Source organism: Tauraco erythrolophus, chromosome 16, assembly GCF_009769465.1.
Source record: "Tauraco erythrolophus isolate bTauEry1 chromosome 16, bTauEry1.pri, whole genome shotgun sequence".
In the NCBI taxonomy this organism is placed as follows: domain Eukaryota; kingdom Metazoa; phylum Chordata; class Aves; order Musophagiformes; family Musophagidae; genus Tauraco; species Tauraco erythrolophus.
Window position 1 is genome coordinate 103,552 of NC_141480.1, and position 25,562 is coordinate 129,113.

The following is a 25,562-nucleotide window of genomic DNA, read 5'->3' on the forward strand; positions in this document are numbered from 1 at the left end:
GCAAATAATACTCTTCTAAATTGGGGATTGCACATGGCTGAAAAACACTAAAAATGTATTTAAAAGAAACTAGCAATAGTGATTAGGTTTTCAAATCTAGGTCACTAACATTTTTCATACAAAGTGTGGTAAAGGCATTGTCTAGAAGAAAGGTAGAAGATGATTTTTCTGAAAGGAGCATATCTGTCTGGAGACAAACTACAAATAACATTTCTCAAACATAACTTGACCCACACAAATTTACTATTTTCATGAATGACCCTAATACAAAAGTGAAGAGTTTGCAGAATTTCCCAATTATCATTAATACACAGAAAGACCACACCGTTGTATCCTTCTAGGTCATTTATTTCTGAGTAACAACAGAAATAGTATGGAATTTAACAGTACAAAATACAAAAGACTGTACTTGGAACCATATAAAAACAAGTTAAAAGTTGCGAGCTCTTTGATTGCAAAATGACTAAGGAAGGGAATATTCTTGGTCTACAAATCTATCATTTTGTTTGCTGCTGAACAAACATTCCATTAAGTCATCCAACAGTGCACCGTTTCTGCTATGTGTACATAGCAAGAAATATAGAAAATGTTTATACACAACACTAAAAATCAGCAATGTTGCAATGACTTGTTACAAATCTAACATCTGTAAATATTAGACCACTCTGATCTAGGTATATACCATCTAAAATAGCACACACTGCTTTTCAGAAGCTCTTTAATCTGACCAGTTATATCCCCAGGAATTTTAACTGGCTAGCTTCCACATCCACACTTGACAGAAGGTTTTCTCAAGCATTTAGTAATGTGTTATCACGAGATATGCATACAGCATTGCTATTCATAATACATACGAACATGGATTTGTACTCATAGATCATCTACTATGAAAACCATTTGCAATGTCAAGTTTACTTAGTTAATGTATTCCAAGTCTGAGTTTTAGCATCAAAAGCCTCGGTATGTTTTAGCTCTGCAGGTTACCTTTAGTTTTACAATAAAGGTTGAGGTTGGAAGAGAGTAAGGGTAGTCAAATCACTTACCGTCTTAATAACGGTAAACTGATTATTAATTTCACTGAGGAAAGTCCAAAAAAAAGTAGTTTCCCATTAAATGGATCATCTTTTGACACATTAAAGAAACACACATCAACACACTCTAGTACAGACAAAGTTTTCTTGGGCAGCCCTGCTCTAATCTTCACCAGTAAAGAATTTTCTAGGGTGAGCTACATCTAAGGAGCATTGGCTTCTTCGGATGAGACTAATAGCTATTCAGATTTTTTTTTTTAATTACTATTTTTTATTTTTTGAGAAAGTAGGTGGAAAAGGAGAAGTTGAAGGTAGCAAGACAGACTGCTCAGTTACACTAGTCAGCCATAGATATTACTTACTAGATATTATCTCAAAGCCATCCCAGAAGTCACGCACTTTCACGTCTGAAATTATGGCACAGTTCCTGCAGTTCACCAAATCTACATCTTGATCTCCAAATTCCAGGCTGAAAGCTTCTGGTTTCCAAAGCTCTGACTTCAACTTCTTATGGACACCAGATACCAGCACGGGCTGAGAATACAAAGATGAATGCTTACTCCACCATAACCAAATTTCTTACACATGCAGCCAAACTTTCTTAAGAGCTGAGACTCCTGGCTACCATCAAACAAATGACACCACAAATCTATTTTCATCCATGTCTGGTTTTTGTGCATCAAACAAATAACCAGAGTCAAAGCAAACTTCAGTTCCAGGCCATGTGCAGTTGCCTTAGAAGTAGTATTGTATTAGACTTCCTAAGGCAAGTGTGTCAGGTCCACAGGGTAAGGTGCTGAGAGCAGGGGTGGGCTCTGCGAGATGAGGCTGGGAGCTGCCCCGTGCCAGGCAGAGATGGTTCCACCCAGCTCCAACAGACCCACCGCTGGCCAAAGCTGAGACCATGACTGATACTGGTGGCATCTCTGAGATAGTAAGAAAGGGTAACAAAGTGCTCCACAGCTGCTTGGGGATGAGGAGGGAGGAAAGGGGAGGGAGCAGGGAAGGAAGTGAGAGAAACAACTCTGCAGACACTAAGGTCAGTGAAAAAGGAGCTCCAGAGATTCCCTTGCCATCCATGGCAGAGACCACAGCGAAAGTGGGTTGCCCCCCTGCAGCTTGTGGAGGACCACAGTGGAGCAGATATCCACACTGCAGTCTGTGGAGGACCCCACACTGCAGCAGAGGGAGATACTCCGAAGGAAGCTGCAAGTCCACGGAAAGCCCACGTTGTAGCAGGCTCCTGGCAGGAGCTGTGGCTCTTGGCGAGAAGCCCATGCAGAAGCAAGTTTCCTGGCAGAAACTGTGGTCCGTGGGGGACCCACACTGAAGCAGTCTATTCCTGAAGGACTGCAGCCCATGGAGAAGGCCCATGCTGGAGCAGTTCATGAAGGATGGTATCCTGTGGGAAGGACTGCACATTGGAGAAGGGGAAAAGTGTGAGGAGAAAGGAGCAACAGCGATGAAATGTTACGAACTGACTGCAACCCCCATTACTCTCAATCCCACCCCCTTTGCTGCTCCAGGGAGCAAGGAGGTAGAAGAGTTGGGGATGAAGGAGTGAAGTTGAGCCTTTAGGAAGAAGGAGGAGTGGGTGGTGGTACAGTGTTTTTAGCTTTGTCTTTGTTCCACACCATCCTACTCTACTTTTAATGGCAATAAATTAAATTACTTTTTCACAAGTTGAATCTGTTTTGCCTGTGACAGCAATCACTAAGTGATTTCATTGTCTTTATCATGGCCCACAAACTTTTCCACCTTATTTTCTCCCTGTCCTGTTGAGAAGGGGGAACAAGAGAGTGGGTGGGTAAGAGTCTGGCAACCAGCCAAAGTCAGTCCACCTGTGGAAGTACAGTGGGTGCTGAGTCCCACAATCTCTCCTTTTTTTAAGCACAAATGCATCTACCACTAGAAACAGCATTTGTAGTCAAGCCTTCTCATATGAAATTTTCGCATTTTGATATTAATTTTTTAACTATTTCACTCATTCTTTATGTATAATCATGAATCATCATTAATTCTCAAGTAGTAGAAAAGTGGCTGTTCAATTGCAAAAGGGGTTTTAAGATGTTTAGGCTAACCACGTATACACATTCCACACCAAGACCTGAGTGGCCTCTCCCCATAAATGCTCAAGGCATTTGCTAAACTAACAATACTAGGAAAAGGTATGCCAGACAATCCTCCCAACACTGGCCAAGACTTTGTCAGTTCCTCTCACCCTGCAATCTCTAGACAGATACAAGACTTGAGAGAAAAGGAAAAGAGGGTATGAAGTGAATTTGCACATGGACTATCCCACCTGAAGAACTCTAGGTTTAGTAACTGCTACCTATGTTCAAATGACAGTTTGTACATCTATACAAGTTTGAATCAATTCCAAGCTCTATACATTAACAGTGATCTGAAGGTGCATCTTGGGTTCATTCACATAAAGAGCTCAGTACAACCCTGAGGAGCAGAGATGCCCCTAGATGTTCTATTAGTATTAGCACATTACGCTTAAAAACACTCCAGTAACTAACCACTGCTTCACCTGGATTGCCCAATGGCCTCTAACAGGACTAGTATCCGTTTTAGGGACTAAGTGAGGACAACCATTCATTCAGAAATGAACGGAAGAACAACAACAACTTTGGGGATAACAGATATGGCCTTGGTTTTCAAATAAAACATAACATGGCCCTTACATTCTAGAAGGCAGCAATGAAACCTCAACTCCAGGAGAATGAGGTTTAAGAAAACAAAAGAGGTTGTTAATTCACTCCTGTCAGCTTCAGGAAAAAAAGGCTTCCCTTGACCTGCTCACAATGCTCTTCCTAATGCAGCCCAGGATGCCGCTGCCTGCCTTTGTTGTGAGGACACATTCTTGGCTCACGGTCACCTCCTTGTCCACCAGGACTCCAAGGTCCTTCTAGGCAAAGCTACTTTCCAGCTGGCTGCGGGGTCTTATTCCTCCTGAGGTGCAGGACTTTACATTTTTCCCTTGCTGAACATCACGACATTCCTCTCGGTCCAATTCTCCAGCCTGTCCAGGTCCCCCTGAATAGCAGCACAACCATCCAGTGTATCACTCATTCCTCCCAGTTTTGTATCATCTGTAAACTTGCTGAGGTTGTATAAAATCTCTCCCATCTAGGTCATTAATGAGGATGTTAGTGACCGGCCTGCAGCTGGACATCGTGGTAGTGATCACAACCCTCTGAGCATAGCATTTCAGTCAGTTTTAAATCCACCACACTGTCCACTTACCTAGTCCGTACTTCATGAGTTTGTCTGATGACATGACAACAGTGTCAAAAGTCTTATTAAAGTTAACATCCAGTGGGCTTTCTTGATCCACCAAGCCAGTTGTCTCATCACAGAAGGCTATAAGGCAGCTTAAGTATGACTCAACCAGCACTACTGAGCCTCTCTTCTCTTCACAACCATATCCCCTGGGATTCTTCCAAGCAGAAATCTGAAAAGGTGAAAGTCTACTCTCCTGAAGGCCAGAATTGCGATCTTGCTTTTTTGCTTTGCTCCATCCTCTCAGGCTCTTGAGCTGAACCCCGCCATTTGATAGTCACTGAAGCCAAAGCTGCCCCATACCTTCATGTTAACATCCAGTTCTTCCTTCTGTGTAAGCATGAGGTCCAGCAGAGCACCCTTTCCTAGTTGGCTCCTTGATCAGCTGTGTCAGAACGTTGTCATCAATGCACTTCAGAAAACTCCAGGAGTCCTTGTCATCTGTTGTGTTGTTCCTCCAGCAGATATCAGGGTGGCCCCGAGGCCCAGGAAACATGAACATAGGGCTTCCTCCAGTTGTCTGAAGAAGGCATCTCATCACTTTTTGATGAGCTGGTCCGTAGCAGATATTCTCCACAACATTGCCAACGTTAGTCTGCTCACTAATCCTGGCCCATAAGCTCTCAAATGGCTCATCATCCATTCCTATGCAGTTTCATGCATTCCAGCTGCGCCCTCACAAACAGCAATGCTGCCTCCTCACCCTCCTGGCCTGTAATTTCTAACTGTCCTTCCCGAACAGCCTGTACCTACCCCTTGCCATACCATAGTTGCATGAGCTGTCCCACCACTTCTCTGTCATCATACCAATGAGATTGTGGCCGTGCAACTGCACACTAATTTCTCCTCTTTGTTCCTTGTGCTGTATGCATTAGTGTACAGGCACTTCAGAAAACCACCTGGTCACCCTAATTTCCCAGAAATGGTATGAGAGCTTTCCTTACAATGCTGTGATGTACACAGTTCCTTACTGATGTGCATTGCTTGCTTGCCAATCCAATCAACTAATTCCTTTCTTGATCACTGATCATACTTTCCCTCCCTTGTCGTTCCTGGCTTATAGCTCTCCTAATCAGCTTGGCCAACCTGTTGGCAAAGATGCTTTTGCTCCACTTAGATGGATGCCATCTCTTCCAAACAGCCCTCAATCCTCATAGAGGTTCCCACAACCATAAAACCCAAAACCCTGTTGTTGAAACCAGCTGCACAAACACAATGGTTGGCAGGCAGAATTGGTCCACCCCTCTACCTCTCACTGGCAGGATTAAGAAAACCACCTGGGCTCCATGGCCTTGAACACTACTCCCAGAGCCATACAGTCACTCTATTCATAATGTCCAGGTCTCCCCAGTAGCATCGTTCGTGCCAATACAGAAGAGCAGCAGAGTGTTAAATGTCTGAGCGATAGACAAGCTTTGGCAATCTTTCCACTATGTCCCAAATTTGAGGCCCTGACAAGCAGCAAACCTCCCTAAGATGACAGAATAGACACAGTGATCCCAGTTTAAATATATTCCCTGATCCCAGCAGGAATTGTAACGTTAAGGCAATGGAAAGGTTTTAATCATATTCTACAAAAACCTAAGGATCACGGATGAGGAATAAAATGACAATACCTTTCACAAGATGGGTGGAAACAGCTGCCAGGTAGATTTTAAGCTGATGGATAAACTAGTCGTCTTTAGTCCAGGAAAATGATGACAAATTTCAATCCCTGCTGTATTCACTTGACCATTTGAACACAACAATTCAAAAAAAAAAAATTCTACTTAACCTAGTAGAACCCTTGCAGCTATTAAGCAGAGAATTCCTCATGGAATAAAGAAAATGCTCTCTCTAGTGAAGAACATAGCTAGATTGCAAGAGAAAAGGATAGCAGCTTGGTTGGTAGACATTTCCTGCCAGATCTGCTCTCACGCTACAGGGAGAAAACAAATAGAAACCTCCAACACCACCCCGAATCTTCAGTATCTGAAAAAAGAGAAAGCCTAGCATGAAAGCTCAGACAATAACAGGTTGCTATAGGATGAGAATCCTGACAGTATTCCCAGACGAGCAACAACCACGTTCAGGAGAGCAAAACACTTTCGAAGAACAGCTCTGTAAAGAAATAATCCCACAGTATCCCAGTAAATTCTGGGATAAGACAGAGTTCCACTTATTTCTGACAATTTTTAAGACAAAGGAGTGGAAAAATGTTGCTCTTTCTGCATGATGCTAAAAGAATGCCATTCATTATCCATTTGTTACAGGGAAAGGAATTTTCTCTTTTAACAATTTGGGATGCTATCATGGCCAAGATCTTCATATGGCTCAGATCTAGTGCCTAGTGTGCGTTTATTGTGCTGGGAAGCGTAGCTAAGAGATTTTTTCCAACTAACCTTTTCCAGCCCACAAAATGAGAATGGAAAGATGATTTGGAGGATGATGGTGGAATTAATGTTCTTTGACTTCACTTTTAAAGGTGCAGCTGGGATGTACAGGAGGATGTCAGTCAAGGGAGAACTGTGACAGAGAAGAGTTTTTTGAGAGGATCTCTTGCTTGAAGACATTCTGTTTAGAATAGTCTTGTCAAGACAGCAATACCAGCCTGGCCACATGCTCTCTCTTGCACAGGAATGACAGAGGTTCAGTTAGATTGCTTTGCACGTTTCAGCAGTAAACTCAAGTGAGTGCAACACCACTGGTAAATTCTTGAATGAGCAAGGGACTCACTTAGCCTGTTGCTATACAAGGAGTCCTATGAACTATAAAGTCAGCCAAAAGCATCAATGACACATCTTGGAGTGAAGCCAAAAATAGAGGGTCACAAGTAGTAAATGAGCATGACAATTGTGGTCAGAACCTCAGAGCATGCACCAGCTTGGAAGGTGATGCACACTGCAAGCTACACACCTGACAGAAGATTGCTAATCACATCTCTAGACTCCATAAGGAGACTCTCAGGATTCATTAACAGTCAAGAACCCCACAGCCAAGTGCAGCATCTTGCAGCTGGTGATTAACCAGCTTCATTTGCAGAGCAACTGACAAGCATGTCTTTTATAAATAGCTCCCAAAATATTTTGGATCCTCTCAGAGAGACAATATTATTTGCTGACTCAGTGGGTTGAGAAAAATCGGTTTAAAGCCATTGCCCCTTGTCCTGTCACTACACGTCCCTGTAAAAATTCCTTCTCCAGCTTTCCTGTATTCCCCCCTTTAGGTACTGGAAGGCTGCAATAAGATCACCCCGGAGCCTTCTCTTCTCCAGGCTGGACAACCCCAACTCTCTCAACCTGTCTCCATAGCAGAGGTGCTCCAGCCCTCGGATCATCTTCGTGGCCTCCTCTGGACCCGCTCCAACAGCTCCATGTCCTTCTTCTGTTGGGGGTCCCAGAGCTGAATGCAGTACTACAGGAGGGGTCTCACGAGAGCCCAGTAGAGGGGCAGAATCACCTCCTTCAACCTGCTGGCCACACTTCTTTGGAAGATAACTGCAATTAGGGGGAAATCTGGCAATAATATCAGCAAGCTAAGTTTCTAGTCAGACAAGCAAGAGTGTGCTGCACAGTAGCCTCTTCCACCTATTAGGAGCTGGCTGGGGGAGTCAGAAGAAGGAACTGGTAACTCCGTGGTCGGTGGCGCCACAATCCTCTCGGCAGTTCTCACGGCTATGTGCTAAATACGCTTGTGCCCAGGGGAACCAAAGAACACGCAGTCCCATGGGACACTCTAAACTTAATTGAAAAGTATTCTACTTCTGGAAGGAATGGATCCTGAATGTCAGAAGAGGAACATGCAGCCTTATCTGTTCCTCCACCACAGCTCAGCAGTCCACGTGTTGTGTGAGCAACCACAAATAAGTTTGGAATGTGAATGCCAAGAGCATTAGCACAATAACAACAGAACAGCTGACAACAAGGACTTCTCCAGAGAAGATGATAAAGGACATAGCTGTCTACCACCAATGGTCTCATTTCTGAGTAGTCAGTGAAGGCAGCGGTGTCAGAGGTAGCTGCAGAACCAAGTGCCAAGAACACAGTTTGAACACACACATCATATTCTGTTAGAACTATGGGTGCACTTCCTCTGCAGGAGCAGCTACTCACCCATTTTTTAAGATTCAGCTTGTCTGACCAGGCCAATCTTTATGACTCTCTGGAGAAGTCTAAGCTGTAGCACTCTGGATTGATATCTGAAAAACTGGCTATGCTGGCAGCACGTCTAAAGTCCAGTCTCTTGACTGAAGGCCTAACCGGCTGATGACCCTCAGACAATCCAGGAGAGTGTGCAATACATGAGATGCTGAGTTCAAAACAATACTTGGCTTCTCACAGGCTGTAGGCTCAGGATGAGACACTGCATCAAGTACACCCAAAAAACGTAATCAGAAATTCAGCAGAAATTACTGCATGCAGCACTTTTATTCTTGTACATGCTACAGGTGGAAGGAATGGACCTTTTCCTGAGACTGTACAACATCAAGTTGGGGGTAGATGCTAGGACGCATGCAGGAAATCACAGCGGATTCACTACTGGGCTGTAACAGAGCAGGTTCAGCACAAACCACATCACAGGCTGTCACAGCAAACACCCTCATACCAGTAAGCTGAGAAAAGTTCAATGTGCAAGGGCACATGGGCTTGAGTCAGTACAGCATGGAGTGGACAGGGCTGCTGTGTCCCCTGTTTATAGTGTTACAGTTGAAATCTTCATTCATCCCATTCACTTAGGAGCAATTGGCCAAAGTTTGAATGGACTTGTCAATAATCAAGGTACAGGTTAAAATTTCAGGATACTTATAAGCAGTAAGGGCTGGCTAATTGTCATCACCCACCTGGCCTTGTTTCCAGCACTCCCTGAAGATCTTCCAGTTGTTTTTGTTGCTAGGATCATGAAGGCAAAGCAGTCTACCATCACACAGCCAAGAGTGGGAAGTATGCGGATCCAGCACATTTAAACCCATTACCATTTCCTTCACCTCTCTCTGTGTGTCAGCTAAATTACTAGCTCGTTTTGCAGCATCAGACGTCTTCTTATTTTCCACCACAGAAGCAATGATATGGTCTAAGAAGTTAGGCAAGCTGGCTTTACCTTTGGCCCCCTAGAAGACGTAATTTCAGAGGTAAGTTTAGTGTTGCAACAACACACATATCAATGCATATCTGCTCTCACTCAGACTTTAGTGACAGACATCTTGCTATGAGAAAAACTAGCAACAGTAAACAAATCAGCTCAGAGACCCATATGTATCCAGTAAGAACTGAAACAGCTATGCCCTTGTTTTATAATAGTAAAACTTAAAATAACCTGCTACAGACTATCTAGAAAAATATTACAGTAAACAATCATGGAATAGAAAGCTTAAGTGATCTAAACTCTGCTACTTTAATGGTAAAAATGGTTCATGTTTTTCATAACTTCATTAATATCTCAACTCCATTTCCCTATTTTCCTCATTCTAATACTAAGAAAGTGAATTCAACTCTAGCACAGGTAAGCTGATGAATATGGGAACATTAAGTTAAGCACTGACAGGAGAAAGTGCTTCATGTATCAATAATGTTAACAGAACCATTAGTAGACAGCCTCTCTGGCTGTGGTGTCCATACTCCTCAAGCAACATTCAGAACTCCTCAAGGGATGATGTTTAAAATTCAGAAGAGCTTAATGACACAGTCTTAAATTGTGCTCTTAACTTTTTTTTTTAAAAAAAGTGCCTATAGCAAGATACTTAAGACACTAAATATATTTCATATACTCAACAAAAGATAAACACTAACTGCATCATTATTCACAAGACATCTATGGGAGGAGGCAGGGGTGTGACAGATTCCTGCTAGCAAAGAGTTTCTCATTCTAACCAAAAAAAACCCAACAGGGACTGGAAGTTGAGTGAATGGTAACAGTGAAAAACTATTACTGGAACAATTTTGCTATCTTCTTTAAAACTAAAGTTCAATAGAAAATTTACCATATGCAGAGCTAACAATCTAAAACACTATTCATAACTGAAGATATTAATTCAGTAAAAAATATTCATGGAATTATAGAAGAGACTACGTCAGAAGGCAGATCTATAGATCTGGTATAACTTTCTGTTGAAATCAGGTTAAGTTACACTGGGCTGGGTCAAGCCAAACTTTAACTTCTCAGGGAAGGAGATTACACCACTTCTCTGCGCTGCGTATTTCACTGCTTGACTGTAACGTAAGAATTTTTTTTATGTCCAGATAGAATTTCCCCTGAAGCAACTTGACTCTGTTACCATGCATCCTCATAAAAGGAGCACCTTCATATTCTCGACAACTACCTTTTAGATATTATAAGATTGATCAGATCCCCAAAGCATTCTCTTCTTTAGGATTAAGAGAACCGGTTTCTTCAACCTTTCTTCATTTGTCAAGCTCTCCAATGTTTTAATCATTCTTCATGACCCTCCACTGGACCCCCTCCAATTTTTCCACTGTCATTCTTCAACTGGGGAGACCAAAACTGGAAATAGCGTTCGAGGTGTGGCCTAACAAGTGCTGAGTGGAATAATCACGTTCCTTGGTGTGCTCCAGCTGTATGATTCTGGATGCAGCCCAGGACAGTTTGCCTCCACAGCTGCAAGGGCACAATGCTGACTCACGTCCAGCTTGCTGGGCTCTGTTTACAAGAGTTACACCCCTGCTAGTCAGATCCCAGCCTTGGGATTGCTGCTTGGGATTACATTAGTTTTCTACAGCCTGTCTTACGCAACTAAGACGAGGTCATAACATCATCCACTTACAACAGTCTAAAAAATGTACCTTTACGCTAACTCTCTAGAGGCCACGAAATAGATAACATGCAGTTTAGCTGTTACAGTAAATGCTAACTACTCTTCAAAACAGATGTCAACGCTCCAGAAACACCAAGATGATTCTCTTCACGAGCAGCAATCTATTATTCCTCTCAATTTGACCAAAACAACTGTTGTTTCTCAGGTATGTTTTGTTCATATACATTCTATATTAAGCATCCAGGCATTCAAGTGGGGGGTTGGACCAAAGTTCCCACAAGTTCTTTCAAATCTAAATGACACTGACAACCAGAGTCAAGAAAGTGAAAAAAGACATTAGAGAACAGATCTGATTCAATGCGTAAAGTTGCAGGGACAGAGATACAAGTTGAGAAAGGCCCTCTCAAGCCTTGAAGGAATAAATTGCTTTAAACCAAGTGATCATAATTTCTTTGCCTGTACTCAGCGATGAGAGGGCGCAGGGCGAGGGGGAAGTATTATCGGATTTACTTTCCTGTAGCAGCGACATGTTCTCCCATACAGCCCTGTACAGTTCCCTCTACCAAATCCAAAACAACATCAACTATTATTAAGGTTCCATCCTTCCAGCCTGACATGGAGGAAAAAAAAAATTCTGCTACGAGACAAGGCATTTAATCATCTTCCTCACTCCATCTGCCTAAGCTTTCGGAGAAAGTATTCTCCAAGAAGAGCTAAGTCTTGATTAAATTCTACAGAATCTATCCTTCTCTTAAACTAAATGCTTTCAACCATTTCAAATATCATTGATTTGTTTAGGGTTTTTTTTAAGGTTATTTCCTCCAAAACAGATTAAAGAGAAACAAAGTATCCTTATTCCAGAATAAGCATCTACATCTAAAATTCTTAAATTAGTATTCTATCTTAAATTCCTTTCAAGTATACATCATTTTTTTTTGAGGAACTGGTTTGCTCATAGGTTTTTGTCTTTTCTGTGGTATGCTCTTGCAATATTTAAAGATGTGGAGCTGAAAGTGAGCTTTTATAGGGACACTGATTATCAATTAAACTATTTAGAGGCTATATTTAACTCACTTTTTTCGTCCCTTGCAAGGAATAGCTTCTACATAGCAGTAGTAAACCAAATCACAAACTAACAATTAGCATCGAAATTCTCTACAGCTTTGTGGGGTGGTGAGTTTTGGTGCATTTGTTTCAACATTTAAGATATTATAAAAACGTTTAAATTAAAACTGTTAGATGATCATTAAATTCTATCTATTCTAGAACAGATATCATTGAAGGAATACAAAATTTACCGTAGAAGCTGCAGAAAAGACCGGAGGAAAGGGGATTCCTGTGTCTAATGGGACCTGAGGAAGCTTTCCTGGTCCTGTGTGTAGCAGATCTCTGAGGCTGGAGCCTTCAGCTTTGTTGCTAGATGTCACTGGGCCCAACAAGAGGCTATTAAAAAGCTTTGGGGTTAGTGGGGAAACCTTTGTACTGGAGTTGAAGGAATCCAATCCAAAGGGTGAATGGGATTCTTTATTAAGCACTGACCTCAGTGATCCTGATTCTGCAAGATAAAAAGCAACATTGGAAAAAAAAAAAAGAAAAGAAAAACCAGCAAAGTTCAAATGATCACAAAATTCTCTGAAATTATTTGCTCTTGCATTAAATATGATATTGACAGAATCTTGTGGTAATTTATCACTGCAATAGTTAATGAGGCACCTCAAAGAGAATCAAAAGACATCATGTAGTTCTGATGTTTTACCCCTAATATTCTGTTACTTAAGGTTTTGGATCTGACCTGAAAGCATCTGATACACAAGAAACTACAACTCTGTAATAGACTCAATCAAAAAACATTTCCTTGACTTTCTGAATCAATGTTTCAACATGAAATATTTCAGATTTTAACTGTAGTCAAAATATTAGTGGCTAAATTCTGCAAAACCAGTGAAAGAGTGATGAAGATTTAACACTGACATATGAAGTAATTCCTGCTAGACATATGGACAGGAATAAGTCCTGTGTTAGTCATGCTACCTCTGACAACCAGGAGGTGTATTCTGTAAACAATCATTTCATACTGAGAATCACTCTCAAACTATTGAGAATTAAACAAGTTCTAAGCTTTCATCTGACCCTCCAAGTAGACTCTACTCTCTCAACTCTTTGGAAACGCACTCTTCACATAGCACACCAATTGGCTTTATTTACTCCAACAGTTATAAAGTGACAAAGATGCATCTGAAATTAATTACTATCATTTTACATCAGGATAGCAGCTGTTTATTACTTCGAAAATAAATACAAGAACTAGCACTGAAATAAACTGGGATAACAAGACAGTATTTTTATCTTCAGCTGTATCACCATCTTTCCAGCTTTGTGTATTCCTAAGCAAAAGAAGAAAAATTATTGTGTTCTTTTCTATTTAGGGCCAGGCACTCTCATAAAGAAGAGCAACCAAGCAGTACGCTATGATTTCTATTTATTTAATTCGAATAAATGCCAGAGGGCATATCTTCTGCTCACCTTTTGTTTCTTCTTTTGCTTTTTGCGTTGCTAAATCTGCAAGCCAGTGTAAGGCTGACGATGGAGTTGTTTCTGGACAAAGTGGTCTGTTAGTCTTTATTTCACCAGTGTTATTTGTTGGTAATGTCTCTGTTTTTGCAGATTCTTCTATTCTACTGTCAGTTGCTTCAGATTTTGGAACATTGTCTATTTCTAGTTGCCCCACTCCTGCAGTCCCTGTTCCAGTGGAAAAGGTGCTCTCGCTTCCAGAGACTGATGCACTAGGATTTACAGTTGGAAGCTGGAAAAGAAATTTTAAAAACTGTTAAGTGTTGAACAAGGGAGGAGTTCATCTTAGGAGACATTTTAATTATCCAATACATTGGGTTTAGTTTGTTGATTTTGTTTGTTCGTTTGCTTTAAGCGCACAGTAGAGTTCCTTTATGCTTATGTAGCAGCAGAGTACAGGAGCTCCTTCTCTGTACATAAGAACTTGCATTGTGTTGGGAATTCCTACCATGTTATCTTTTAACATAAGCTCAAGCTTTTAGATTTTTAATTTTTTTTTTCTAAACAGGAGGACTTTTTGTGTAAACAGTGAACAGAACTGCTCTAGATCCAGCAAAACATTCAGGAACTGTAACAAAATAAATGCATGTTGCAAGTTACTCATAGTAGTTTGTCTTAAGATACATAATCAGTATGAATGGCTTCCTACCCAACTTGTACATAAGAGTATTAGCCCAAATATCCACTGGGTAACAAAACAGTTGCAGTACACATCCCTGAAAAACATCCAAGATTTCTCCTAAGCTAAATCACTTAGAATACATATGGAAAAAATAAAGTTTATGTTTCACAATAGATTAATCTAAAGGATTTAACATTCTAATAGATCTTAAAAATGTAATGTCAAACAAGGTAATTTCAGCCTAAAATTACATACCTGTGATATTCCATTAGTGACAGCCGGTCTCAACACCGATTTGTTCTGCCGGTTAATACATGGACAATTCGCTTTAATACCCCATTTGCCTCGTGCTGCATGAACCATGTCTCCAATATTGTAAAGCGCTGAAAACAAAGTTAAAACTTTTAATATCATGTGTAAAGAAATCAAAAAACAAGGCCTTAACCATAATACATATTCAGAGGGGTGAGGGTTTTTCTATTATTACTGCTAAGAATCCTTAAGATAACATGCTGTAACAAGACACTTGTCTCTGAATAGTGTGGAAAATTGTGCTAACGCTAGCTTTGCAATGCCACTGAGAGGCTGTCAAGCCTGACAAACTCCACAGATTATCACCCGCTCCTACTATTCCATGTAGGGTCCAACGATACTGCAACGAGGTAACTCAGAACCATGAAAAGAGACTATATAGAATCACAGAATGGTTTGGGTTGGAAGGGATCTCAAAGATCATCCAGTTCCAACCCCCCTGCCATGGACAGGGACACTTTCCACTACACCAGGTTGCCAACCTGGCCTTGAACACTTCCAGGGATGGGGCATCCACAACTTCTCTGGGCAACTTGTTTCAGTGCTCGCCACCCTCAATATAAAAAATTTCTTCCTTATATCTAATCAAAATCTATCCTCTTTCAGCTTAAAGCCATTACCCCTTGTCTTATCACTATACCCCTTGGAGCCAGGTTAAGAGGATCGGGCACAGGCAGTGTTCTCTATCCTCCCAGTAAGAGGAAGGAGGTGATGAACTGAACAGGTGAACACCTGGTTGCGTCAACAATGCCATATTCAAGGTTTTGGCTTCTATGATCACAAATCTACATTTGAGAAGCTGGGTCTCTTGGGAGCTGATGGAATTCACCTGCCCAAGCAGGGCAAGAGAGTCTTTGCCAACAAGTTGACCAGATGTATATGGAGAGCTTTAAATTAGATTTAGTGGGGGAAGTGGATGGAGATTTGAGCAACAGAGAAGGGCCAGGCACTGCCAATTTATTAGGAACCAACAGGGAAACATCTGTGAAATGCCTCAAAGGAATTTGGGCATGTTCCTCTGAAGAGGTGACAAGGTTGATAGCCCAGCTGATGCACTTCTATATACCAATACACGCAGCATGGGTAACAAGCAGGAGGAGCTAGAAGTCATTGTGCAACTAGAAAACTACGATCTAATTGCTATTGCTGAAACGTGATGGGACGAACCACACAACTGGAGCACTGCGGGGGCTTGCTCTCCATGTAAAAGCATGGATTCACTGCACAGAGCTGTCTGAAAAACAGGTTGAAATTTTATGGGGGAAAATTAAGGGCTAAGCCAACAAAGGAAACCTCACTGTTGATGTTTACTACAGGCCACTTGACCAAGGGGAGCCTGTTGACCAAGTGTTCTTACTTCAACTACAGGAAGCAACATGCTCACAGGATCTGATCCCGATCAACTGCTCACCAACACAGAAGAACTAATTAGAGATTGTCAAGATTAGTGGCAGCCTAGGCTGCATTGATCATGCTCTGCTGGAACTCACAATCTTGAGGGATATGGATCAGGTGAACAGTAGAGACAGGACACCAAATTTTAAGAGAGCATGATTTTTCTCCCCTCAGTTTTCAATGCTATCTTCTCTTCTCATTTCTCTCAAGCCCCTGAATCTCAAAGCAGGGTCTAGGAGAATGAAGTTCTCCCCATCATAGGAGAATCATAGAATCACGGAACACGTCAAGTTGGAAGGGACCCATAGGGATCATGACATCCAACTCTGTGGTCATCTCAGGACCAGCTAAAACTAAACCATATGACGAAGAGCATAGTCCAGACGCTCCTTGAACTCTGACAGGCTTGGTGCCATCACCACTTCCTTGGGGAGCCTGTTCCAGTGACCAGCCACCCTCTCAGTGCAGAACCTTTTCCTTATGTTCAATGTGAACTTCTCCCAGTGCAGCTTCATTCCATTTCCTTGTGTTCTACCACTGGTCACCAGAGAGAGGAGATCAGCACCTCCCCCTCTGCTGCCCCCCTGAAGAAGTTGTAGACTGCGATAAGGTCACCCTCAGCCTTCTCTTCTCCAAGCTGAACAAACCAAGTGACCTCAGCCGCTCCTCCTAAGTCTTGTCCTCGAGACCTTTCACCATCTTGGACACCCTCCTCTGGGCACACTCTAATAGCTTGATGTCCTTCGTGTATTGAGGCGCCCAAAACTTCACACAGTACTTGAGGTAGGGCTGCATCAGTGTCAGTTTCAACAACACCTGAGGAACTTGAATATACACAAGTCCATGGGACCTGACGAGATGCATCCAAGATCCTGAGGTAATTGGCTGATGTAGCTGCCAAGTCACTCTCCATCATATTTGAAAAGTCCTGGCAGTCAAGTGAAGTCCCAGTGACTGGAAAAAAGGAAACATCATGCCCATTTTTAAAAAGAGTAAAAGGACAGTCCCATGGGAACTACCAAGCAGTCAGTCTCACCATAGTACCCAGTAACACCAGAGCAGATTCTCCTGGAAGACATATCAAAACATACGGAAGACAGAGATGCCAACACAGCTTCATTAAGCGTAAATCATGCCTTACTAACTAGTGGCTTTCTTCAATGGAGTGACTGCATCGTTGGACAAGGGAAGAGCAACAGATGCCATCTACCTAGACTTCTGTAAGAAGTTCAATATGCCGCGTCCCCCCCCCCCCCGACCCCGCCAACATTCTTGCCACTAAGTTGGAGAGATATGTGTTTGATGGACAGACTATTCAATGGATAAGGAACCAGCTAGATGGATGCGTCCAGAGAGTTGCAATCAATGGCTTTATGCCCAAATGGAGATCAGTAACAGGTGGTGTCCCTCAGGGGTCCATATCAGGACTCTTCAGTATCTTTATTAAAAATATAAGACAGCGGAATTGAGTGCATCCTCAGCAAGCCTGCAGATGACACCAAGCTGAGTTTTGTCTAGCAGCTGATGTGCTAGAAGGAAGCGATGCCACCCAGAAGGACCTTGACAGGCCTGAGCAGTGGGCCCACATGAACCTTATCAAGTTCAACAAGGTCAGGTACAAGATCCTACACCTGGGCTAGGACAATGCCTAATATCAATACAGACTGGAGGATGAACAGATTGACAGCAGCCCTGTAGAAAAGGACTTGGAGATACAGGTAGATGAAAAATTAGATATGAGCCAGCAATGTGCACTTGCAGCCCAGAAAGCCGTATCATCTCCTGGGCTGCATAAAAAGAAGCGTGGCCAGCAAGTCAAGACAGGTGATAATCCCAAGCTACTCTACTCTACCCCACCCTACCTACAGTCCAGTGTCCACCTCTGGGGTGCCCAGTACAAGACAGACACGGACCTGTTAGAGGGGGTCTGGAGGAGGGCCACAAGAATGAGAGGGCTGGAACACCTCTCCTATGAAGGAAGGCTGAGACAGATGGCATGGTTCAGCCTGGAGGAGAGAAGGCTCCTGGGAGACCTTACTGTGGCCTTTCAGTATATAAAGGAGGATCACGAGAAAGACATTTTTCACTAGGGCCTGTAGTGACAGGACAAGGAGCAATGGTTTTAAACTGAAAGGCGGCAGGTTTAGATGGGACATAAGGAAGATGTTTTTTTCGGTGAGGGTGGGGAGACACTGGAACAAGTTGCCCAGAGAAGTTGTGGATGTCCCAGTCATGGAAGTGTTCAGTGTCAGGTGGGATGGAGCTTTGAGCAACCTGACCTAGTGAAATATGTCCCTGCCCAGGGCAAGGGGGTTGGACTAGAACTTCAAAGGATCCTTCCAATCCAAACCATTCTATGATTCCATGATTTTTAGGACCAGTTATGTAAACAGTCAAGTAAATGTTCAGCACTGACCATTTACTTGCCCTCCCTCAACATACAAGATCTTTCTTGCAAGTTAATCAAATTTACTGATACAACTAAAACCAGCTGATCACAAGAAGTGACAGCTAGCATAAGAAGAGTGTTCACTTCAAACCCACAGTTTGATCTTGCTTAGGTTACCTTCCCTTCAACCCTTCTGCTGTACCAAGTGGAAGTCTCCTCTAAATCCACGCTAGAAAAGGTAACAGCTAGAACACCAGCCATCTTAATATGTTTTCCACTTGCTTGCTCAAAATTGAGAAAAAAATTTGGAATTTTTCCTTTCAAGTTTCAAGCATTACCTGTGCCAGGAATGATCTGTGTTGGCATAAGATTCTCTGGTTCGTGAGACTGACCCTTGGCACACTTCAGCCATGAGAACACTTCCTCATCACCAATCTCCTCTGTCTCTGGAATAGACACAAAAAAAGTAAAATTTTGTACAAAGGTCTCTAAAACATTATAATATAGAAGGTTTCTTCATCAAAATTGTTTCTTTAGCTTCTTTACAGTGGAGGAGATTAACCTGCTAGTCTCAGAAATAAACTGTAAATACAAACCATTATGACAAGATCTACAGTAACTTCTTTGCCTCTTCAGATTATAAAACCACCACAGCCATTTTCCCTTCATCTCTAGTAGCTTGTTATTTTCGATCACCTAAAAATCTTGGCTTCTAGCCTCATTTTGGAATATCATAGTCTTGTTCTCATTATGCTTTCCTAAGTTATAGAGTAATTCTATCTTTTCTTGTCATCATCTCCCAAACGTTTTCAACAAAAAGTATCTGCATATCAGTTCCAGGAAGAGGAAACTAAGCTCTCCCGTCAGTATATCTACTTACAAAGCTAACAAGTAGCAAATTAATAGTTTGAAAAGAAGCCTGACAAATTTATAATGCTTCAGATTTTAAACCAAGTTTGGCCTACAAATATGTAACTCCATAAGCTGCATGCCATTCTCTTCCTTTAAAAAGGAAGGTGGAGGAGAAGGTTGAGTGGAGCAGAATATGAGATGGATCATATAAAACTTCATTTCACAGTCCTTTAGACCTGGTGTATGCACAGGTTGTTTCTACAGCACAAACTTCAGAAGTCTCTTGAGGCACGTAACTATATTTAAATAATGTCTTGGTTCTACATTTTGGTGCGTTTGAAAATTTCAGACTTGATTAATAATTAACGATTATAATACTGTTTTCAGGAAGACATCACTGATATGCAATATATACGTATACACACGCCTCACTATTATTTGACATTGTAAAATATCAGTCTTTCCAATGCTGACCCTCCTTTGTACACCAGTGAGTAAAAACTTCCCATAAGCCCAGGACATTTCCTTATTTTAACCTGGCACGGTAAGGTTATCATTCATTTCCTTGATGTGAGAAGAAAAGGGGTTAAGAAACTATTTCCCTTGAATCACAGACATCTTTATACCATATTCTGTCAGTGACATATTCAGTCCCAAATACTTCTTCCAAACGTGTACAGTGCCAGACGAAAGAAACTGTATTCTACTTACTTTCAACTATTTCCACTGCACCCTGGTTAACCACATCTTAAAGATTGTTATGCTCTCTGCTGGTGTATTCTGGCAGTAATTTCATAGGCTTCGTTGGTATACTGGGTCTGGCTAGGATGGAGTTAATTTTATTCATAGAAGCTCATGTGGTGCTGTGTTTTAGACTTGTGACCAAAACAATGCTGAAAACAGACTAAAGTTTTAGCTATTGCTGAACCAAGTTTGCACAGTGTCCAGATCTCCTCTGTTTCTCACTCTACTCATCCCCCCTAGTGAATAGATTGAAGGTGCACAAGAGGCTGAGATGGAACACCACCAGGCAGATGACCCAAACTAAGCAATGGGATGTTCCATGCCATACAACATCACGCTCGGCAACAAAAACAGAGAGGAAGGAGTTTAAGGAGGCTAGCTATCTTATGCATGGGAAATTGCTGGACAACGATCTACCCGTGAGAGGCGATGATTGCCTTTGCATCACTTGCTCTGTTTTGTTTTCCTTTTCTCTATTTCTCCTTCACTTATTAAACAATTTTTATCTTGACCCACAAGTTTTCTTCCTTTCACTATTCCTTTCCTCTTTCCTCAGTCCCATTGCCATAGGGGAGTGGGCAAATGGCTGCATGGTGCTTAGCTGCCTACTGGGGTTAACCTACAACAATGATCTAAAAATAGCTGACTTTTTATCTATTTTTAAAAACCGATTGCTTCTATAATTCATTCAGTGTTCTCTAGCACCTTTATCATAATGAATATTCACACATCAGCATCCAGTATTTTGTACATCTGCTCCATATAATAATGTAACTGTCATTTCATGTTATACTTTGTCCATTGTCAGCACCCATGCTACCAAAGCGGTCTCAATATAGTACAATACACGAAAAAACAACCAGCTATTTACTTTTTGTAAACACAGTGTGTCTCTATTTGTTAGAAACTGAACTTACTGAACTTTTTGCTGAACTACAAACCCTAGTGTGTCATGGAATCAAAAAAAGAAGAAAACTTTCCAGTCTAACTCCTTGTTACAGAAAGGAGTTCTCTGCAATGTCTCCTTACTAGTTCATCTTGTGATGCTTCTAAACTGTTAAGATATTACTTAATTTTTCTTTCATACTCTCTCAGGAAAAGATGGAACTATACAGTAGTCTGTCTCAGTACACAGCCTATGCCTGCTGATGTTATGATTTTAATACACAAGTTCTAACCAAATAGATAAAACACAAGTATCTAAGGAAACGAAGAATGGAACAGCATACAAGGCAGTAGTGCCAAAATTTCAAACCTTTGGCCTCCCAAGCTGATACTCACGACGTCTCCCACAAAACCTTCAGCAACTTCCCAGAAACTATCCCCATGGAAAGCCAGTCAGTTCAAAGATTACAGTGGGGCAAAAAAACCCCAGTACTCACCACTACGTGGACGATTCTTCCTCAGCCGATAACAGTCCAGACAGACGCCAAAACCACACTTGCGACAAACCCAATGAATATTGAAGAGTGTTGTCTCACATACATCGCACATCTCCCTCACGCCACGTACTGCTCGCTTCCATGCCACTTTCTCTATAAAGAGAAGGAACACTAGGAATTATTGCTTTGACATTTTGCATTTCTCCCACCTAATTTGAGACTACCACAGAAACAGATACAGAAACAATTCACAGAAACATGACTTGAGGGCAGAATATAGAAACGCACACTTTTTACATCCAGGTACGCATTCTTTGAGTTGCTCGTCTTGTCACACTATTAAAATCCCCATTTCTAAGAGCAGGTAAGGTCAAGTCGCAAAATGCACACGCTACAAGGAAATGGAGCACCTTAGAGCTCTGTAGTAACTGAATTTCAAGGAGCACTTACGGAACTTACAGCACAATTATAAAACTCCTGCTAGTTTTACAAACAAATAACGTTAACTTTTAAAACTATAAAGAATGCTTATTTAGTTTTACTAATCGGATGCCTGCCAACTCTTTGGATTGTAAACCAACACATTCACTGAGGAATGTGGAAGTCCTCTCCAAATGGCTGCCCTTGAACATAACAGAAGCTAAAGGGAAAAATCAGATAGAACTGCCTGTGTGATAGGCTGAACTGGCTTCCTTTAGAAAATTTTGTCTAAACCCACTCCTCGTGTAGTGGCAACGCTGTCAACTAGTTGCTCAGCTGAGCAGGCTGAACGGAGACGATGCTCCTTCCCGACAAAACCCTGAGCTTTTATGTGACATCCCTGGAGCACAACAGGGTAGGAATATGTAAGAAAAGCTGATCATTAAAGCATAGCTGGTCAGTGTGATAAGTGTTCTGGACTTATTCCTATTTTCTTAGGGGCATGAGTCAGCTGATTTCTGCATTTATTTACTGAAAAATGATTTAATTATGCCTGGGAAAGTTACGGCTAGCTTCCTTCATAGTAATGTTGCACTGATCCAAAAGAAAACTCCCAAATGCTGGTCCCACAATTGCACACACTCCTAAGAAGTGAATATAGCCTTTTCTTTGGAAGAAAAGGAGAAGCATTTTAACAAGAAATTATATTACACTTTCAACTCTATTCCACTGCATTGTACACACATTACACAGAGAAGATGGATAAAAAACACGTCAAAAGCCCAGCTTACGATGTGGCTCCACCATCATCATGGCCTCCTTCTCTGACATAACAAGTTGGCAGAACTGATCCCCAACATTGGCCAGGATATATTTGGAAGTTTCCAGATCAATCCCCTCTGCAGGGGAGGAGGAAGGAATCCATAGGCTCATAGCATCAGGGTCACTCTGTTGTGGGTTCAAGAAACCCTCCACTCGTAGAATACCTTTCCGAGTAAATATCAGCCTGCAGAAAACAGGACACAGTAATTGAGAAGCTGCTCAATCATCTTTAATTAACTTATGATGCCACCTATGTCAGAACATAAATCCAGAAAGGGGAAAAAAGGCTAGAGCTAGAGAGCTATACTCTACAGCCAGTACAATTATTATGCAAATCCAAACAACACAGAGAATAAGACAATAGCTGCAAAACCCACTAGAATGAATCCTCAGGTCCCAGTAAGAGTTGCTGGGAAATTCCACATACAGGAAATCGCTACAGCTTGGTAAGTCACATTTCTCTATACTATTAATAGAAAGAGATGACAAAATTCAATTTATCTATCTGGGCTGCTGCATGATGCTGCTTGTAAAATTGTGCATGACTCTCATTCTGTTTTATCTCAGGAGAAGGTTATTTTCCAACTTTTGAGAAACTAGTATTTCAGTTCTGGCTAGGGACACCGGCACTTGGCAACTGTTCTAACAGTTCACATTGCAAGACATGCAAAAAATCCTTATTGTACCTACTATTCTTGCCACTGTTCTCCACAGAGACGAGTCACAACTGTTTTATCAGTAGCTGTTGATCCTCCTAGTCTTTGTGTGGTAAAAGGTATAACAATCATAGAACGGTTAGGGTTGGAAGGGACCTCAAAGATCATCTAGTTCCAACCCCCCTGCCATGGGCAGGGACACCCTCCACTACACCAGGTTGCCCAAAGCCCCATCCAACCTGGCCTTGAACACTGCCAGGGATGGGGCAGCCACAGCTTCTCTGGGCAACCTGTGCCAGTGCCTCACCACCCTCTGAGGGAAAAATTTCTTCCTTATATCTAATCTACGTCTGCCCTCTTTCAGTTTAAAGCCATTGCCCCTCGTCCTATCAATACATACTCTTTGAAAAAGTCCCTCTCCAGCTTTCCTGTAGGCCCCCTTTAAGTACTGGAAGGCTGCGATAAAATCACCCCGGAGCCTTCTCTTCTCCAGGCTGAACCGCTCCAACTCTCTCAGCCTGTCTCCATAGCAGAGATGCTCCAGCCCTCCAATCATCTTCGTGGCCTCCTCTGGACCCGCTCCAGCAGCTCCATGTCCTTCTTGTGCTGGGGACTCCAGAGCTGAACACAGTATTCCAGGTGGGGTCTCACAAGAGCTGAGTAGAGGGACAGAATCACCTCCTTTGACCTGCTGGCCACGCTCCTTTGGATGCAGCCCAGGATACGGTTGGCTTTCTGGGCTGCCAGCGCACATTGCCGGCTCATGTTGACCTTCTTATCCACGAGTACTCCCAAGTCCTTCTCCTCAGGGCTGCTCTCAATCCATTCTCCGCCCAGCCTGTACTTGTGCTTGGGATTGCCCCGACCCACGTGCAGGACCTTGCACTTGACCTTGTTGAACTTCATGAGGTTCTCACAGGCCCACCTCTCCAGCCTGTCAAGGTCCCTCTGGATGGCATCCCTTCCCTCCAGCGTGTCCACAGCACCACACAACTTGGTGTCATCTGCAAACTTGCTGAGGGTGCACTCGATCCCACTGTCCATGTCACCAACAAAGATGTTAAATAGCACTGGCCCCAGTACTGACCCCTGAGGAACACCACTCGTCACTGGCCTCCACTTGGACATTGAGCCGTTGACCACAACTCTTTGAGTGCGACCATCCAGCCAATTCCTTATCCACCGAGTGATCCATCCATCAAAACCATGTCTTTCCAGTTTAGAGACAAGGATGTCATGTGGGACAGTATCAAATGCTTTGGATAAGTCCAGGTAGACGACGTCAGTTGCTCTTCCCCTATCCATCAATGCTGTAACCTCATCATAGAAGGCCGCCAAATTAGTCAGGCACAATTTGCCCTTAGTGAAACCATGCTGGCTGTCACCAATCACCTCATTTTCCATGTGCCTTAGCATAGTCAGCAGGAGGATCTGCTCCATGATCTTGCCGGGCACAGAGGTGAGACTGACTGGACTGTAGCTCCCTGGGTCTTCTTTTTTTCACTTTTTAAAAATGGGGCTATGTTTCCCCTTTTTCAGCCAGTGGGAACTTGAGCAGATTGCCATGACTTCTGAAATATGATGGATAGTGGCTTAGCAACTTCATCTGCCAGCTCCCTCAGGACCCGCGGATGCACCTCATCAGGTCCCATGGACTTGTCCACCTTCAGGTTCTTTAGATGGTCTCGAACCTGATCATCTCCTACAGTGGGCGGTTCTTCATTCTCCCAGTCCCTGCCTTTGCCTTCTGTGGTTTGAGCTGTGCAGCTGGAGCTCTTGCCAGTGAAGACTGAGGCAAAGAAATCATTGAGAACCTCAGCCTTCTCCATATCCCAGGTAGCCAGGTCCCCCGTTTCCTTCTGGAGAGGGCCTACATTTTCCCTAGATTTCTTTTTATCACTGACATATCTATAGAAGTTTTTCTTGTTGCCCTTGATGTCCTTAACAATGTAAGTTACAATAACAATGTAAGTTACAGAACCCTGAACATCTCCTTCTAATATTAAAGGTAACTTAACTTTCCAGCAAAGTCAATCTTGTCTTTAATATCAATGCTAGATTAATTTTTAACAGGTTCAGGAAGAGAGGCAGCTATAATCCTTACTGGATGGGTGGCACAGACCAAAACTTCTGGCATATAAAGGATAAAGTGAAAGTGAACAAACATCTTTTTGGAAAAAGACGTATAGCACTTGACAGAACAGGCAGTTAAAGAAGATGAAGAGAAGCATGACGGGCCAAAGAACTGTAAGACGTGTACGCAACAAAGAGAGAAAACACAGGCAATGTTCTACTCCTAAAAATCAGTTCTGTACTCAACAAAACCTAGA

At 42.4% G+C, this 25,562-nt stretch overlaps 1 protein-coding gene across 5 annotated transcripts in view; it reads right to left on the reverse strand.

The window, feature by feature from the left end:
- KDM3B (lysine demethylase 3B) overlaps positions 1-25,562 on the reverse strand; it is a 73,840-nt gene that overhangs the window by 14,813 nt on the left and 33,465 nt on the right. For 4 of the 5 annotated variants that reach the window (XR_015222618.1, XR_015222615.1, XR_015222617.1 and 1 more), the window contains 8 exons: positions 22,546-22,760; positions 21,335-21,487; positions 18,695-18,802; positions 14,516-14,643; positions 13,591-13,870; positions 12,366-12,622; positions 9,139-9,405; positions 1,394-1,565 (listed from right to left, as the gene is read on the reverse strand). Coding sequence is in view for 1 of the 5 variants with exons in the window: in XM_086621757.1 (XP_086477883.1) it covers positions 1,394-1,565; positions 9,139-9,405; positions 12,366-12,622; positions 13,591-13,870; positions 14,516-14,643; positions 18,695-18,802; positions 21,335-21,487; positions 22,546-22,760 (1,580 nt within the window). In the remaining 4 variants the exon portion in view is untranslated. The remainder of the gene's footprint in view (positions 1-1,393; positions 1,566-9,138; positions 9,406-12,365; positions 12,623-13,590; positions 13,871-14,515; positions 14,644-18,694; positions 18,803-21,334; positions 21,488-22,545; positions 22,761-25,562) is intronic. The other variant, XR_015222616.1, reaches the window with a different exon arrangement.